The sequence below is a fragment of the Sinocyclocheilus anshuiensis genome, unplaced genomic scaffold, assembly GCF_001515605.1.
Source record: "Sinocyclocheilus anshuiensis isolate Anshui unplaced genomic scaffold, SAMN03320099.WGS_v1.1 scaffold2607, whole genome shotgun sequence".
Classification (NCBI taxonomy): domain Eukaryota; kingdom Metazoa; phylum Chordata; class Actinopteri; order Cypriniformes; family Cyprinidae; genus Sinocyclocheilus; species Sinocyclocheilus anshuiensis.
Window position 1 is genome coordinate 20,497 of NW_015549720.1, and position 19,305 is coordinate 39,801.

A 19,305-nucleotide genomic window follows, 5' to 3' on the forward strand; every position below is an offset into this window, starting at 1 on the left:
TTTTAATAATTTTGTTTTGCAGGAATCCCCCCCCCCCCCAAAAACAACAACAACAACAACAACTATACAGTTAGAAATGGGAATGCCCTCATTATATATATTTTGTAAACATGGGGAAATAAATAAATCATTAAATAAAAAGCCAATATTAAGTTCCAAATCATTTGGAATTTGCAAAAACAATATGGAGTAGGTCTCACAGCTTTAAAATTAGAACATAATAGTTTAGTAAGAAAGTAAGTAAGAACATAATAGTTTCATACAGCAGTGACTGAGCCCATGCATACCATATGGGAAAAAAACACTTTCTTTCAAATCTCACTCAAGGTGCTTTTCTCTCAGATTTTCATTCTTCTTAAGGAAAACTAGTTAGTTTTCACATTATTGTTTAAATAAAAATGATTCTCTTCAAATTCTTGCTTACACTTATTGCACAGGCCACTTTGCATATATTTTTTTTTCCAAAAAAAAACAAAACAACAACAGAAAAAAAGCTTAGTAGGCAACACAAAGACCAATATCATTAACTATTAAATTACACACACACACACACACACATATATGAAAAAAAAATTAAGGTCAAGTTTAACCAATACTTGCAACTTACTTGTTACCTTGGAGCACTAATCAAAATTTGTGTGTTCTTCTACAAATATTATACACCATCATGGTATTAAATTGACAAGCTCAAGCAGGTCCCTATTTCCACAATATCATAACTGTTCATGCCTGTTAATACTCAACGTACATGACTGTCATCATCGGATGCCATGATGTAATTTCATTTAGGAGACACTTTAAAAGGACCTTTTAAAGGACGAGAGTGACACATTTAAACATCCTCTGATCAACTTGAAGACTGTATTGTACTAATGTGTTGCTGCTAAAGCCTTTTGCACATCACAGGCTACAATTTGTACAATAAACAGCTTAAGCTAAATTACATAACAGTAGCTACTCTAGTAGCACATTTCAGATGTAGTTGACCTGATAAACACCAGCTGAGAAGCAAATCAGAGTTGTAAGACAATTAGCCAACCACATTCATGTTGCATTTTTCTCTGGAAATAGACAATAATTATGTGGCTTTGTTGATGTCATTCAGGTAATGTCAATCAGGGTGGAATAAAAATTTCCTCACAAACGTTTGTGGAACTATACAGCTTTTGAAGGTTAACAAAAATGTCACCAATTAAATATTTACGACTACAGTGTTAAATTGTAATAGCCAATTAGTTAGGGATTTTTGTTATAAAGCATATGGTATAGGGTGAGTTTTATGTTTTAATAAAGCCATAGATCAAATGTTATCATGGACATATCAATATCTACATCTAAATCTGATTCAGTTTTTAAATAACTTATAAATACTCGCCGACCACCTTATTTGGTCCAACCAGTAATTTCTATGGAATGAAAAGTTCTATTATCATTAGGACATAACAAGTGGTTTTATTAGTTACTCCATAACACCTTTATAATTTTCACATGTGCACCTTTATGGTTCGTAACGATTATCTAAATCAGACAAATGGTCACTTTTTGCTATCAAATCATCACAACTGCACGATTGGTTCATTTGCAGTAGCACATACATTTGCTGATGAACAAACTGGGAGGCAAAATGTCATTCATGTTGTTGGAATATCAACCAAAGGGCACAAAAATGGGGTTTTAAAGTTAAAGAAAGTTTAAATTATGGAGATCAAACAAATACTTGAACAAAATATTTGAGGAAAATCATTGCTAATTTAAAAAGTTCTGATTATGCCACCTATAGATGGGCCACATGTATATTAAAACCTTAACAGGTAGGGCTTCCTTTAGCAAGACAAATAAAAGCAGTATCAACAAAGCCATTAATGAAGGTCCAAGCCAGAGCATGCTTTAATATATATATATATATATATCTTAGTTAAAGCACAGACAGACACATGAAGAATGCAGTGCAGTTATGTAAAGGGCTGCTGGAAGGATGTCCAAGCCTGGTCTGATTGTTCTCATGAGGTGTCTTGCAGCATCGGCCTCCATGGTTGCTCTCGATGGCTGTAGGACTGGATCGGTCCCATTCACTGAGAAAGCAGTTCTGACATCTTGGAGTCAGCTTTTCAAACTCTGCAACACAGTTGGAGTTAAAGAGAGCTTGGGGGAGGAAGAGGATTGCACGCAAAGAGCAGGCTCTTGGTCGTCATAGTCAATGGAGACTGTAGTGGAAAGCATGAGGTCCTCTGTGGAGATGGCCAAGTCACCTAGCTTGGCCAGCGAATTAGACCTTTTGAGTTGGGAGGACATAGTCAATCCAGTGAGCCGCACACGGGTCTCGATCTCTCGAGCTCGCTGGCGTACCAAGCTCGGCTGGCCTCTGCGAATTCTCTGCAGACTGTCGCTGCTGGAGCTGCGTGTCAGGGCCGAGCCCAGTGCGAGCGTTTGCTGGAGTTCACTGGAACCAGGGTGCAAGTTGGGGACGTTCCCGTCATCCACTTCCATGTCCTCTGTGGCAGTGTCCTCTATGCTCAAGTCCATCTGTTCCGACTGAGGACCGGACAGTTGCTCCAGTCTATGGCGCACCAGCTGCGTCTCCAGTGGGGCCCCCTGACTGAGCTCCGCCGTAGGCCTCTCACCACCCAGACTGAGCCTCAGGAGAGTGAGCTCTGTCGTAGGACTACTGGAGCATTCCTTGCTCCCCTCGTCCTCCCCTTCCATTTTGTCCTCAGTCTCCAAGGAATGACGCAAATCCTGAGAAAGGTCTTCGCAGCTCAGTTGCTTGTTGTAAGTGTCCGAGTTGGCTCGACCGAAGCAACGAATGCACTGGCAGTGCCCGCTGCTCATGTGATGCAGAGGGGCAGGAGGAGGCACCTTATTAGCGGAGACGGGACTGAATGTGTGTCCTCTGGGGGCCTGGATGGACAAACTGGGCAGGCCAGTGTGACGTGGCAGGTTAAGGCGATGGGTGCGACGTTCGCAGCGGCGGCCACTGGGCAGGCGCAGGCAGTCTCGGCACGACTGATATGAGGGCTTCACTTTGTAGGGGTTTCCAATGCTAGCACTGTCCTAAACCGATGAATACACACAGGCAGGGAGAATGCATGGTTAGGTTTTTTAAAGGTGTAAGAGTACGGGATGCTTTAGAGAAAGTAAAGCGTTTAGGATGGATTCACAGAAAAGAGCTCTGAGCTCTGAGCTATAAGCTTGCATACAAGCCAGGAGAGCTGCCGCTACAGCTAAGACGTCATACTCACGTCAAAGCCAGAAGGGCAGCTGCGTTTCCCAGCCAGCCTGTTGCTGTTGTTGGCGTTCTCGTTGTTAAAGCGGTTCGAGTTAGCCAGGCTCTCGTCTTCCCTCGGCGTCTCCTCGCCACGAGCTAAGGCGGCCATCTCCGCCTCCTCCTTTTGTGCTTCCTCCTCATCCTCCTCCTCCACCGTGCTAAACTCCAGCCTCAAGCGCATGTCCTCTATAGGCTCCAGTCGGCCACAGGTCTGGGCTGCTGTGCCCTCCCCAGGAAGGGCCAGGTGAGCCATGGGGAAGCCTTCATCGTCCAACAACGCATCCCTCTCTACATCCTCAATCTCAATAAAGACTCGTTCCATGCCTAAAAGTGGAGGACCTCGAACTGGCGTGGAGGGTTCACTGTCCAGAGCAGTGTCTGATAGTCGCCGGAAGTAGTAGTTGTAATTGAGATGGTCTGTCGGCTCTTCTCCGCAGCAGGGGGAAGCACTTGCTCCACCATGGCCCCAAGCGGTCTGTTCTTGATCGGGGTGCAGTGACGAAAATTGAGGAGTCTGGTCACCACTGGCAGCTGAAGCCTGGAGGCCCTCAAGAGAATACTCGTCACCAGCAGGTTGCCAGAGTTTGTTGTGTCTCTGCTTGCTACAATGACAGGAAACAAAGGTAGCAGTCACCTCTTGAAAAATTGTGAAAAAAAGAAAATACAGTCAAAGAAAACTGACAAAAAAAGATAGGTTTGGTCCCTTTAGACCAGGGCTGTCCAAACTTGGTCCTGGAGGGCCAGTGTCCAGCAAAGTTTAACTTCAACCCTAATTAAACACACCTGAAGCAGCTAATCAAGCTCTTACTAGGCATAGTGGAAAATACCAGGCAGGTGTGTTGAGGCAAGTTGGAGCTAAACTCTACAGGACACCCACTGCTTTAGACTATGTGGTCACAAGAAACAGTTGAGTTTTTGATGTTTATGTCCCCACCAAGTCTTTGTTGTTCAGTTAATTTTCACTAGAAAGACCATGCTAGTGGACCAGCTTCGCTAGCACCAAACCAGCATAAGCCAGCCTGGACCTGGAAATTCATGCTGTTCTAAAGCTGGTCTTTCACATTATTCAGAGTGACATTCACAATGATTAAGAAATGTACAAATGAAAAAGTAAGATGCTCTGAATAAACTGTGTATGCTAAATGAATAAATATAAATGTGAATGCAAATGGAAGAAGAATGCTATATATGATGTCAAAAAGAACGTGTCTAATTATCTTGGTATTTCCCACCTGGCATCTAAAATCCCCTCGTACTCAGCAAGTTGTTTCATAAAAGCTGGATTGGGTTGTGCTATATTCCTCTTCTGTTTGACAAAACTGTACGCCTTCTCAAGCGACCATCCATACTCCTTCATAGCATAAGCAATGACGGTGGATGCTGAGCGACTCACTCCCATCTTGCAATGTACAAGGCATTTAGAGTTGTTTTTCCTATATGAAAGACATACAGGGCACCCATGTCAAAAAAATCTTTTGTCAAAACATATGGGTACAATACAGCTTTACTGAGTGAAACAGCACATGACGGGAACAACAACACACGTTTCTAGTATCTTTCTAAACATGAAAAGTAACTCACTTGGCTTTAACTATGAAGTTGTAGGTTTCGTTCCAGTGTGCCAGCAGATCTGTAGTCTCATCATCATAAACTCGGACATTACAATAACAAAAGGTACCTGGGAAAAAGTTGTCAATCTCTTTTGTGACATTGAGGATATACCCAACCCTGCATAAAAATAAACAGATGTTAGACTGCTGATTTGTGTTAAATACACATATAATTTTAACTCAATGCACAGTCGGTCGATGTATAGCAGCACTAACCCAGAGTCTTGAAGCTCCTCCAAGTTGGATGCATTCCATTCTGAGCCCTGCAATTAATGAGATGTACAACAACCATAGCTTTATTTGTTTCAGAGTCTTAAAGCTCCTGTCGATAACCATGTCATTTTGTTGTAAACTTAATGGGATCTTGTTTTCAGTGGATGCGACTAAGAATGATCAAGTTTAGAGCAAGTGTACTACAATTATGATTTAGGTCATTAAATACTGCATTAAAAATGTTTTTAAATAAAATATAAGTAAAATAATGAAAAAAATTGTTAGCCAGCCTTTTTGATCTTTACAGTTAATCTTATCTGCAGACTCCTGCGTGTTTTTTTTGTTTACATAGTGCAAATGCTGCAAATTGGCCCTTCTTACCATTTGTGAACTTATCTGTAATGTTTTGCTGTTTTCAATAACCAGAAGGATTAATGATTTTTTTGTGGATTAATCTAAAATCGTTTGAGAAAGCTGGGCAATGCATTAGTGCATGCATGCAGGTTTTCCCCCCAGCCCTATCAGTGAACTAACACTATGTGCATCTCTTTTTAGGTAAGCAAACAAGAATCAAACATGGATGGCAGAGAAATCTTGAAGGAAGCTTTACCAGGTACAGATGATCAAATATGAGTGTAGCCTTGTCCATCTGGCCCAGGATAAGCAGCATCTCATTGTCAATAAACTCTTTATACTCCCTCAGGTTGCAGCTCATATGTTGTTCCAGTTCATTTCGGATCTACAGAAGTGAAAGGATTCAGTTTAATACTCCTGCCATGGCTGATGCATTAATGTAAACCATGGCACAAAAGCCTCATTACATATACCTCCTTAGAAGTAATATTTTCCAGGTCCTGAAACATCATTATGTTTCGGAGTTTGGCTTTGATTAAACACTCTGTTCTCTCTCTCTCTGTTGGCCTGTGCATGACATGAAAAACAATGTTAATATAAACAAAATAATTTAGGGTTTCAGTCCCATAATAAGCCCCCAAAATAAAATTTTAGTACCATATCAGAGTACTCAATCTTATTTCACTATAATCAGTTTATCAGTACTTTTACTATCTGCAGACATATGAACTCACTGATCAGAAAACATGACTGGTGAGTCAGGCCGTGTGTTCTCCAGATCTGTCACAGCATTCCACTCATTGATACAACTCTGCTCTGAGGATATGCAGCTCTCATAATAGCCAACCCATGTAAGGGCCATCCCTCCTGGGAAATGGTTGTATCTGCGGGATACCTCACATGCTTTGTGCAACACCTGGATGGCAGACCTGCAATATACATCAAATCAAACATAAACGATTTATGAAGTGTGTGAGAACACACTATTAAAATATCACCAGAAAAAAAAGCACATTATAAATGCACCATAAGAGGATATGTAATAGTAAACGTACCACATGGCCTGTACTGACACAGGCTTAAAAACATATAGTCTTCCTGCTGTGCTCACACTGAAACCTCTGGGGGTGAGAGAGAGGAGTTCAGGCATGTAAATTATGAGCTATGACATTGCTGTGATATATGAATTAGTAATTATACAGAAATGCATAAGCAGGCAGCAGGACGATGTTGCTTTCCCGGGTTGGTCAGTGGAACAACTTTACACCACAAACCAGTGGAAAATTCTCTCTAAATAATGCGTCTGTCAATAGCCCCCATGTCACATGCACGGAGATCATAACATGTTATTTCGTACTGAACCTGTAGAGGTCATTCTCTGTACACACATATAAATTGATTTTAAATGTGACCAAACATAGACAGGCTGACAGATAACAAATCCAGTGTATTTCTATGTATGGCATGTGTAAGCAATCAATTAACTGAGAAAAAAAAACATATACTGAAACAAAGTAAAAATGGGTCAGGAAAATGAATTAAAGTTAATTAAAGACAAGACACCTAAAGCCCAAAAATAGGATTTAACCTTTGCCTTACAGGAAGTGAATTAAGATATTTACCCATCTCCATCCAAGTGAATGTTGGTATCACTCCAAAGTGGAAGAGTCATCCCAATAGAGCAACTTTTACTACAACAAACAAACAAACATACATTTGTGTCTACCAATAAGTGTGGGATAAAGAACACAATGAATGCATACAGGCTGTAAGTTAGAACAATCGGATTCCTACCTGTCCTTATCTGTAAAATCCATCCCAAGCAGTATGTTTTCTTCAGTGTCCTGACGCCCATTTGTGTAGACAACCATCATGTACCGCACATGGTTTGTCCAACCGCTTTCTAACCTAACAACCTGTTGATGGAGACGGTGTACATTGGTGTATGCACATTGTGAGCAGTAGCCATTCCTACATTGTACTAGACACGATGTACTTAACTTACTAGTTTAATTCTATCCTCAGCACGGAGGGTGTTTATCATTACTTGTAGATGCTGTGGTAGATCCCCTTTAACAACAACGACAATTAAAGAACAAAAATCAGATTATTTTATGGACAATAAACTACTATTTTCATCAACAATAACATAACAGTGTAGCAGTTATTAAAGGAAAATCCACTTTTATTGTTGTGGTTCAGGGCAGTAACCACCAGAAGACATTGAGGTGGGGAAGTTTCCCCCAATAATTAGAAATGGCCAAATTGCTCACACCAATATTTGATATTCTTGATGCTCTTCTGCTGCACTCCATTACACACTGTTCTGTTTGTTGTTACCATGACAAAAAGACATTTTCAAGGTGTTTTTCCTCAACGTTCTAACAGCATTGATCAATGACTAAATGACTGAGATGGCTAATCAATTTAAAAAGAAAGGCTTAGCTGTTCACAGAAACCAAAAACTTCACTTTTAACTGTGAAAAAGTATGAAGATGAAAGCAGCCAAACATTTAATATTTGACAACTGTTTTACAACAGAAATTTTAAACAACTGACAGTAATATCTAGTGATGCAAAATACTTTATTTATTTCCTTGAATACTTAATTTCTTCAAATTCTTCACACACACAAAACTGATCATGGTTATGACCTTGTTGTGGATTACCTGCATTTTTATGATGGGTGGGTGTTCTGGGCCCTTGTGCACTGCTGCCTTGCTGTAAAAACAGAGCTGCCCCTTTTACCATGAAGAAACTTTCACTCAGGCTGAAATAGGCCACACACACAATTATGAAGACACTCCAAAATTAAGATTTTTATCATAGTTAAAAAAGGATGAATGGATTAAATAAGACGAATAAAAATAGCACTGACCTTAGGTTTGCCTTTCGATCATCATCACTGCCTAAATCCTGACAAATAAAACAGCAGATCACCAGGCAGAGTATCTATTCAATGACATCATTGCAGTGAGTGTACTGAGAGTAGTGAAGGGAAGACTCGGTTCTTTCGATCAGCTCGTTCGTTTCAAAGAACCAGTTAAAAAAAAAAAGATTCAGCTATTCTATTAGGTCAGTGGTTCTCAAACCTCTCCATGAAGTATCCCCAGCACTGCACATTTTGTATGTCTCCCTATATCTGACACACCCACTTCAGGTCTTGCAGTCTCTACTAATGAGCCGATGAGTTGAATCAGGTGTGATAAACGAGGGAGACATACAAAATGTGCAGGGCTGGGGGTACTCCAGGACAGGTTTGAGAACCACTGTATTAGGTCATGGAATCGTGGTCCCTGACAAGCACGGCATTTAAAGATGTTTATTGTAATTTTTTACCATGAAGAAACTTTCACTCAGGCTGAAATAGGCCACACACACAATTATGAAGACACTCCAAAATTAAGATTTTTATCATAGTTAAAAAAGGATGAATGGATTAAATAAGACGAATAAAAATAGCACTGACCTTAGGTTTGCCTTTCGATCATCATCACTGCCTAAATCCTGACAAATAAAACAGCAGAAGTGGAATTACAAAGGGCCCTGGTAGAAACTGTATACTGTATGAAATTACTTTGCATATATCAATCAATTCTGGATGTCTCTAATTATGGTTTAGAGATACAAAGCCATTAACACCAGACTGTTTGATGAGACAGATCCAGAAATGTAAGCCCAAAACGAAATTCTTTAAATAGTAAGCAGAAACATTTTATGCTTAAGCAAAACAAAAATACTTTGGATAGATTTAGGGCACATTAAAAAATGAAAGCCTCAGGGATGAACATTACTGTGGGCTTATGTTATAGTAGGCTAGCTCATAAGTGGGCTGTCTCTAAGAAGCCTGAATAGCGGGTACTCCAGGACAGGTTTGAGAACCACTGTATTAGGTCATGGAATCGTGGTCCCTGACAAGCACGGCATTTAAAGATGTTTATTGTAATTTGATGTGCCCCAGTTCAGTCAGGTGAAGTCATGATTTAGCTAACAAAGTCATTTAGAAAATACATAGAAGCATTCATATTAAACAGTATGAACATTAATTTACCCCTTTTGTCTAAAAACGTTTTTGCATGAGTTTAAAAAAATCTTATCTAACCCACTCATAAAACCGTAAACATTCCAATATGTTTAATTTTTCACATTTCAATAACTTCATAAATAAAGTAACCTAACTTTGAGCTATATCATTCATAATATAGATGCACTTAATTGTACATAACTTTCAGCTCATTATCAATGAGCACATGCCCGAACAGAGATTTCTCGGTTTAATGAGGCGTTTACTCGATAACCATTCTGACAGAGTCAGTCCGTTTCGTAATCAATTTAAGGCAGGTTTTATGAATCAGTTCAACCGATTCTTTTAAAAGATTCGACTCGTTGTACAAATAATGAGGTTCGTTCACGAATCGTACATAGTGAGAACTGCCAAACGCTCAATTGGTCATAAGTAGGCTATCATATTACTAAGAAACCGGTGTAAGCATATTTGTGGTATGGCTGAATTGATACTGCGTTAAATATACAAGGCAGTCGATTTATGACCACTTTATCCTCAACACACACAAATAAGATACTGTTATTGAATGTAGGGTAGGATAAACAGTGAAATAATAATTGCACCATGCACCTACATCCACTAAACCACATACACAAATATATTTGAACATTTCAACAACATAACCATAATTCAGCACTGGCATGTTTTGTTTTGTTTGGGCAAGTCAAGTTAATCCCCATCATCACTCGCGCTCTCTCATACACACTGCCTGAAAAAAAAGCCCCCTCATGGCTAATGTGAAAACTTCAGCGTGCGCTCGTCTACACAGCAGGCTGAACTCGGTGACTTATAGTATCAGATTTGCACGTCATTAGAAAGGAGAAATGATCCCCGAGCCACAGGCCCAGCTAATATTAGCTGTTTAAGCGTTATTTACACATGCATCCCCAGCATTTCCCCCGCCGGTCAGCCTCCACTCACCTCCCCCGCGTTGGTGCTGGCTGAGGATGCGGCGCTGGGTGTAGGGGAGCGCTGCAGAGTCACCAGAGCCATGGCTGCAAACGCTGCAAAGCGTTCAGGGAAACCTCAGGCGCTCCGGTCCGAATAGGACACGCCGAGATTACCCGTTCAGCACCCGCCAGTGACGGGGTTAATGCATTCAGAGGCGCATTAAATCTAATTTAGCGGAGCGATAAAACCATCCAACTCAGCGATTCGGCAAATTCTCATTCACGCCAGCGATGCCAATAAACAACGGTCTGTGCTCTATCTTCCCGGCTGGAACGTTGATTTAGTGGCCAGACATTATGGACCTTGTTTCTGGACCCGCCGTCCGTGGTTGGTGAAGTTCTGTGATCGTCTGCGTTAGATATGGGCTTGTGGGCCAACCGCGTGAAGGTGACTTGCACTTCTCCCTGACAACAGTGCATCCTATGCAGACTCAACACCCAATCATCCACATACTACTTGAGCCCTTATGATGTAGCTTGATCGCTAGATTTTTCCTTCCTCCCTGTGACGACGACAAATTTGTATGTTTCAGCAACCAAAAATGGAGCTGAGTGTGTGTTTTGTAATGCAAATTCAACCCCTGGTTAAATACTCTATGAGAAAACTAAACAAACAAACAAACAAACGTGTGTTAGCCGTTGTTGACCATTTTTAAATGTAGCTGATATACACATTTTAAATTCGTTCCAATTAATGTGGGCTTATTCTATAGTATGCTCATTTTGTCTCTTCCTAGAAAAATTAAATACAAAATACTGATGACTCATCTTGCACTACAAACATTTGTCCAATCAAATTCTCTCTAGAGCAAGAATGTCCCTCCCCCTGCAGTCAGTCAGCAAGTAGCAAATCGTGACTCATGACTGCTGTCACAACTGCAGTCTATTGGCATTTGGGAAGTTGTGAGAAAATGAAGCATAACATTAAATCTTGACGAAATGTCACACAACAGGGCAAAGCAATGTTGATACAATCCACTTTTATGCTAAACATATTTAGAGCTTCTCGAACTCGTTAAAACTTTGTTTTAATATAAGTCAATAGTGTTTACTATAGTTATATAGTAATTTGTTGAAAATATAATTTGTTGTGATTGACAGTTATTAGAAATGTGTCAGAAAACATTTGCTACTACCATAGTTTGCTATCGGGCCAGTACTATACCAGACGCTTGTGTAGCACTGAGATTTTAGGAGAAAAACACAGACAGTATGCGTGCATGTAGAGTTCATTGGAAAAACATCAAAAAAGGAGAGAAATCGATACTTGTGTAACTGAAAGACCCAACAAAATAGTTTGACAAGTTCTTGGCATCATAAACAGCTTAATGTAAAATTAATTACAATATTTTATGTGCATAATATATACAAAGAAATTAACTATTTATTTAAAAATGTACTTTAGAATGCATTTACATAACATTCGGTATATACAGGTATGGCACGATTATACATTATGGCCTTCTCCACTATTAATCCGAAGATCTCACAGATTCAGTTTTCCATGTGCTGTTAAGGACACGTGTTGCTGGAGGACTCGGCTGTCTCAGAGCCATGCGGCCTTTCCATGTTTTTTTGTTCCATGGTGCTTTGCGTTGATTCCTGGAGGCTCCGCCCTGTTGTTTCCATGGGCAATACCAAGGATGCCACTGTACCCAGCAAGCAACATTAAATACGCCGAGAGAGTCAGGTAAACCGATGACTTCAGAAGGACCTGAAGAGATACAGACACAAACACACATACAGGAAAGCATCAATACACTTTAATCTTCTTATGAAACCAGAGGAATGCTTTACCTGAGCAATAAATGGTGTGATGAGAGCTCCAACACGAGACATCCCACTGCCTTTACCAATACCAATAGCTCTGGTTGCTGTGGGGAAAACCTGAGGAGGCCAAGACAAGAAAAAAGGAAATCGCATTTTAAATGAAAATTCTACTGGGATTGACTGAAGCACAATAAGCCGCTTTGCAAGAAAGCCTCACCTCAGGTGTATAAACATATGCAACCTGCCAGCCCCCTGTTATACAGGCTCGAGCAATGAAAATAAAGACTGTGAGAACTGTCCTGGAAATTGTAAAGTAAAAGATAAACATGTTTTGTCATTTACAGTGGCTTAAAAATATTTAGGCACTTCTTTTTCTTACTTTTGCAATTACAAAGTTGATTTTTGCATCCTTATTAGAATCTGTACAGGTTTTTTTTGATGACTTTATGAATTTACCTTTGTGTACAGGCATACAGTGGCAAAATAGACACAGAGAACAATAAAAAACAAATTGCCATGCTTTTTTTCAGGCCAATTCGATCAATCATCCACAGGGTGACCAGAATACCTGTTCTGACATCAAGACACAAATCACACAGTTGTCTATTCGTTTATATGTAGCTCATATAACAATGTTTGCATTTAGGTTGATTAACTAAAAACAGCAACATGAGAGGAGAGAATGACTTCATGTCACCTGGAAATTCTGCTAAGGTGGTCCACAGAAGGTCCACATAATCATGAAAAGTCAGATAATTGCACTCCAAACTGCACTGAGGTTCCATATTTGAGTTATCAGTAACTGGAATTAGACACATTTTTACTACAATTCACAACACATTGTGCTTAACCTGTTTAAAATGTATGAGAAATTAAAGATATACTCTTCAAAAGTTTGGGGTCAGTAATCAAAAGTGACAGTAAAGACTGTTTTTAATGTTCTATTCATCATATATATATATATATATATATATACCACAGTTTCCACAAAAATATTAAGCAACAGTTTTTGGCACTTTAGTAAGAAATGTTTCTTGAACATTAAATCAGCATATTAGAATGATTTCTGAAGGATCATGTGACACTGAAGACTGGAGTAATTACTGCTGAAAAATCAGTTTTGAAATCACAGGAATAAATTAATATATTAATTTATTATAATTTATATTACTAAAATATATTAAAATAGAAAATTGTATTTCAAATTGTAATAATATTTCACAATATTACTGTTTTTACTGTATTTTCCATCAAATAAATTCAGCATTGGTGAGTATAAGAGACTTCTTTCAAAAACATACAAAATCTTACCGACCCCAAACTTTTTTTGTGTAGTTTAGATTTGTGGTCGTAGTCCCAGTTAAACACAAAAGTGCGTTAAAATCAAGCGTGTGCACATTTTATGATGAGCTTGGTCACAAAAAGTACTTTACAAACCACTCACCACTACACGCAGATCCAGCTTGGAAGAGTTCAGTGGTCAGCAGCACAAGACCATAATATTAAAAAGCATTACAAAACCTGTGTGTAAAACATAGGTGATTTTTTAGTTTTACATTAAAAAAAAAAAAGTTTTATATGGAAGGATCTGACATTTTTAACAATCTGCATACCAGATAACCCAGACCAAAAGTGTTGTTTTGCGGTATTCTGGAATAAAAAGGTCTCTAATTCTCCCACGCTCAGTCTAAAACACATAAACACAAATCAATGGCAACTCTACTTTACAAAATAAACATAAAACCCCCAAATTTGAAATTCTTCAATAATGTGTGAGTAGGAGATTTTGAGAAAAGATGTAGGACTGTTAGCCCCACATACCTGTGTGTTGGCTATAAGTCTTCCAGTAGGCACAGAGCTCCCATTAGCTGCTGCTATATATTTCAAAGTGTCCAGGGCCTTGTCTTCTCTGCCTCTCAGTACATCAAATCTAGCACTCTCTGGTAACCACTACATGACAAATACACACAATTCACAACCAAACAATAGAAATAGTAGTATATTAAGGCACCTGGACACTAGCCTTATGTCTAGTAACAGTTTACATTGTTACAGCCATACATACACAGCAGGAGGCAGCAAAGACAACAAGAGGAAGGGTGGAGAAAGCTAGCAGCCATTTCCAGCCTAATGTGGGCATGACCACCATAGCCAGTAACACTTTAAACACAGCACCCAAGGCCCAGAACACCTATTAGCACAGAAGATTGATTCATTTATAATTCATTATTATCAAGACTCATTATAAGGACAGCAACATGTCATAAGATAATTAAGGATACTGTAGACTTTAATAATTCTCATTGTGAGAGAATTTTATAAAGGCATGTTTATGTTATATTTAACCTAATATACATTGTTTCAGTCAGTTACAACACCAAACAACTATCTCAGTAAAATGTATAATATAATTGCATATTGAAAAACGTAATAGTTGAATAAACAGTCATCTGAATTACCCCTAACAGGATTATAGATATCCCTCTGGATTTCATCGGGAGGAATTCAGTATATAATGTCACTCTGTAAGGGAATGAATGAAATATGATCAAAAAACCATGATCCTTCAGAAATCATTCATATATTCTGATTTGCTGCTCAAGAAACATGTTGAAAACTGTTGTGCTTCTTCATATTTTTGTGGAAACTGTGATACATTTTTAAGATTCTATGATGAATAGAAAGTTTAAAAAACAGCGTTTATTTGAAATATACATTTGGTAACATTATAAATGTCTTTACTGTGATTTTTAGCAATGCGTCCTTGTTGAATAAAAGTATTCTTCTAATTAAAAAAAATCTTACTGACCCCTACAGATTCAGATGTAACAACAGTGTTGGGGGTAACACATTACAAGTAATGCGAGTTATGTAATCAGATTACTTTTTTCAAGTAACTAGTAAAGTAACGCATTACTTTTTAATTTACAAGAGAATATCGGAGTTACTTTTTCAAATAAGTAACGCAAGTTACTTTTTTTTCCCCAATGTATTGATTGACAACTGTCCTGTCCCCATGTTGAGAGAAATAGTTCTAAAATAAATATGAATATGCAGTAATTCACCTCACTCACAAAAAAAAAAAACACAGATTCAGTATTCCTCAAAATGAATAAGAATAATGCGACTCAGAATATGACGCAAACCTGCAATAATTAAATGAAGCCCTGTCCAGATGTAAAAAGTAATGCAAAAGTAGCGTATTACTTTCCATAAAAAGTAACTAAGTACCGTAATTCGTTCCTTTTTTTTATGGAGTAAGGCAATATTGTAATGCATTACTTTTAAAAGTAACTTTCCCCAACACTGTGTAACAACACAACTGATTATAGATTAAATGACTTGGCAGGTTCTTTGTAGTAGTGAGCAACTGAACAGGTTTAATGGTCTCTGAGGGAAATACGGCAGTTTAGAAAATTGTATGTTTTTTAGCACATGATGATGTAAAAGCAATGTCCAAAACAATGTAGACACTAATGAGAATACATTCTGCCTTCAAAAGAGCTTAATATCTAGAACATGAATAAAAAGTACCATAAAAAATACTTCACATTCTTTCTGAGTGTTGCTCACTTGAATGTCAATTATGAGTTTGCAATGAATCACACTTCATTCATTGTTCATTGATGGAAAAACTCACGACTGAGGGGCTCCTCCCAGGCCAAATCCCACGAGGCATCGCAAGACTAAGATCCAGCTGTAAACAGGTGCAAAAGCACTGAGAAGCCCATAGTGCAATGTCCACAGCATGCAGAGTATTAAACACTAAAAGATGGAGATGGCGAGGCTGTCAGTGAGGCAACAGTGACTGCTTTATGTTCTTATAAAGAATGCTTGCATTGACATTATTTATTTACTCATTTCACTTGTGCTAGATTTAAACCAAACATACCACTTTTCGGCCATATTTGTCTGAAATGTTCCCCCAAATTGAGGAGCTGACCATCATTCCAATGAACACTATCTGGCAAGGTACAAAATTACAATGATACATTTAAGATTCAAAAGATGAAATATTATAAAAGTCTTAACAATACTGTGCGTGATCGACATTCTACCACCTTTTCAGAAAGGTATAACCAAACGTAACCCCAAGAGGTGTTCAAACATGTTAGTGTTCAACAGTGAATATACTGACCACTGTTATGAATGCCAATTTCCAGCTCGAGAGCCTCCACTCACAGCGCAGTTGAGGAGTTGCAATACTAAGGAGCATCATTTCCATAGCATCGGCCATCTTTGCACGCAAATATGAAACATAAGAGTTTGAATTTTCAGTAAACAAGTTTTTAAGTAAACTGAATTTACCAAACAAACCGAAAATATTTGTTCAGTAAACATCACTTGTATTTAAAACACTACTGTATAATGCCGAATTTCTTACCCACGCAACTCCTGTTAGCATAGAGAGTTTCCACTGAAACCTTCCAAAACCAATAGCCTCAACTGCTTCTTCCACAGTGAAGGTTTCTGAAGAAATGCGTATTTATTGAATGATGAGAAGATATTGTATACAAGCCAAGCATAAATCACCAAACAGACATTAGAGACTGAGAAGGAAGGACGAGGGCTGTGCATTCTTCTGAGCTAGTACGTATTCAGAAAAAAAGAGTAATGTCAATCCTGTGAGGAATTTAAATTCTGCTGACAAAGTGTCTTGAACTACAATAACTTATTTTGACTGCAATAAAGATGGTACCATGCAAAAAAGCCTCACAACTATAATTTATTAGTCTTTCGAGTCTAGTTTTTTATTTGAGCATCAAAACATACTTTTTGTTATGCTCTATAGCAGTGATGGGCAAACTTGGCCCTTCCAGGCCACTTTCCTGCAGAGATTTGGTCCAACCCTGATAAAACTCACCTGCCTGTAGCTTTCTAGTAGTCTTGAAGACAATGATTAGCTGGTTCAGGTGTGTTTGATTAGAGTTGGAGCTAAACTCTGAAGGAAAGTGACCTGGAAGGGCCAAGTTTGCCCACCCCTGCTCTATAGACAAAAAGCCTGATGCCCCCTTTTATTAATATCCAGTAGCCTACTTGAGGATGCATAATGTTATTTCTTGAACAAGATTTTTTACCTCGCATGTCCTAAAGACCTTAAACGACATGCATACTGTACTGTAGCCTACATTACACCACAAGTCTGAGCTTAATCACTTTCAACTCTATCCTGGAATAAAGAGAATGTTCCAATTGCACATTCATCTACAAATGTAGATGTTGGATATAGACGCCAACCTGAGATTCCAGAGCTTCTGTTCTCGCTGTCCCCGACATCCACTTGCACCAGAATATTGCAAACTCCTTCATCGCTAGGCTCATCTTTCCCGGGCTGCTCCTCATGAACAGTAAGGATGCTTTTATCATCTGTCTGGGATGTCACCAAACTAAACAAATATATAGACTTTAGCCTTTGTACGGTTTACAACGCAAATCTGAAACTGATTAAATATTTAAACTCAATATTGTAGTTGCCGTTTAATTTCACAAACTAAACATAATTTACAACTATGTAATTTGTCTGACATTTCTATAGGCTACGGTTTTCAGTTTTCACTCAACTAAAAGTTCTAAAAAAACGGCACAGGTGTAAATAATACTTAGGCTTACTAGCCACAACAATTTGACAAGTAAACACAAAACACACATGTATTACCTGATATTGTTGTCTTTCCTGCGTTTGTAAGCCACTTGCGATGATCTTCTCAACGCATTAATTTCACTTGGCTATGATGGAACGCTAAACCAAAACAGTGTACTCGGCTATAGAACGACTGGTGTGCGTCTCTGATCACACTAACACAACCTGAAGGATGGTGGTAAACTAAGAGAGTGGGCTTGCCCTCAGTTCTCCAGAGTAAAACGCACACGGCGTTCATGTCATCCTTAAACAAGATAAGCAGTGCTAAAAGGAAGAAAATCAAGGGAATGTGTGGAATTCTTTCATAAAATCTTATTCATTACCATTAGAAACGTTTGTTAGATAGAAGTATTAGGGATGTTAAGCAAAGGGGAAAGTATTGGTTTTCATAAACTAGACATTTTTAGACTTTTTTTACCCACATCCTCTTTCGAATGAATTCATGATAAACACTCTTTTTGTGTGTGTTCTTTTTCTCCAGGTCACAATAATTAAGTAAATTCTGTATTTTGTATTCATATTCTATCATATTTTTAAAAATATTTATTCACACAAACAAGTTATTCAGAGGTATACACACACTTCACCCTAGTTATTCTATGTCTAAACAGAAAAGTTAAATAAGTGAGATGATTTAAGCACCACATAAAACAACTATAGGGCAGTAGTTCTCAACCAGGGAGCCAGCCGAAGAACACTATTAAGGGAGCTGCAGGATGACGTATGTAAATATATTCAAATAAACAAAATAGTAAACAAAAAACATAACATTAATATGTAAACTGAAATCATATTTCTTTTTATTTTCCCTCAATAACTATTGTTTTTATTGAAGAACATACAGTTCAGTATGGAAGCCCTGAACCACAATGTGAACAAAAAAAATTTCAAGGTGGGTGAAAAAATAGTGTCTTAGATCCTAAATCCTATTTTTTCTCTCTTTCTCTTTGAATTTTTTCCCCCTCCAAAACCTTTTTTTCTGCCTTCAAAAACTTTTTTCTCTCTTCAAAACAGTTTTTTTTTCTCTGCAAGAGGCAACACATGGAGGAAAAAAGTCTGGCTCTCTAACATTATCATGCGGTACCAATCTTGGCCACCAGGTGCCATGTTTATGTGTTATATGGCATTCGTGTCAAAGGGGGCCTTCGAATATTGTCCTGGACAATGGGGGCTTTCAAGTCAAAAAGGTTAAACTAGGGTCAAAGGAGAAGTAAATTATTTTTTTCTGTGCCATGCAATGCCTTGCCCTTGAAATATTAAAATGGTCATATGATGCGACTTAAATTTTTCCTTTCTCTTTGGAGTATTACAAGCTCTTGGTGCATAAAGAAGATCTGTAAAGTTGCAAAGACTAAAGTCTCAAATCCAAAGAGATATTCTTTATAAAATTTAAGAGTCAACCACGCCCCCTCTAAAACAACTCGTTCTAACACGCC

General features: G+C 38.5%; 1 protein-coding gene and 1 pseudogene across 1 annotated transcript; both read right to left on the bottom strand.

Moving 5' to 3' along the window:
- Window positions 1-625: 625 nt before the first annotated feature.
- Window positions 626-11,109, bottom strand: LOC107660766 (protein phosphatase Slingshot homolog 1-like). Its single transcript, XM_016450181.1, has 15 exons — window positions 10,430-11,109; window positions 8,912-8,949; window positions 8,112-8,212; window positions 7,448-7,512; window positions 7,237-7,358; window positions 7,065-7,133; window positions 6,498-6,563; window positions 6,177-6,371; window positions 5,916-6,009; window positions 5,699-5,827; window positions 5,092-5,138; window positions 4,847-4,993; window positions 4,498-4,698; window positions 3,240-3,867; window positions 626-3,051 (listed from the first exon to the last, which is right to left on the bottom strand). Exons 1-15 carry the CDS (start codon window positions 10,499-10,501, stop codon window positions 2,101-2,103), a joined length of 2,925 nt encoding a protein of 974 aa, XP_016305667.1. The 5' UTR covers window positions 10,502-11,109; the 3' UTR covers window positions 626-2,100.
- A 640-nt stretch (window positions 11,110-11,749) lies between these two features.
- LOC107660773 (synaptic vesicle 2-related protein-like) lies at window positions 11,750-18,976 on the bottom strand (annotated as a pseudogene).
- Between the last annotated feature and the right edge of the window lie 329 nt (window positions 18,977-19,305).

Excerpts from the sequence above, each read along its gene's own strand:
- LOC107660766 (XM_016450181.1), bottom strand. The coding sequence starts at position 10,501 with ATGGCTCTGGTGACTCTGCAGCGCTCCCCTACACCCAGCGCCGCATCC. Across the intron at positions 6,010-6,176 it reads CCAGTCATGTTTTCTGATCA|GCCAACAGAGAGAGAGAGAA; the intron begins GTGAGTTCATAT and ends TGTCATGCACAG. Across the intron at positions 4,994-5,091 it reads GAGGAGCTTCAAGACTCTGG|GGTTGGGTATATCCTCAATG; the intron begins GTTAGTGCTGCT and ends ATTTTTATGCAG.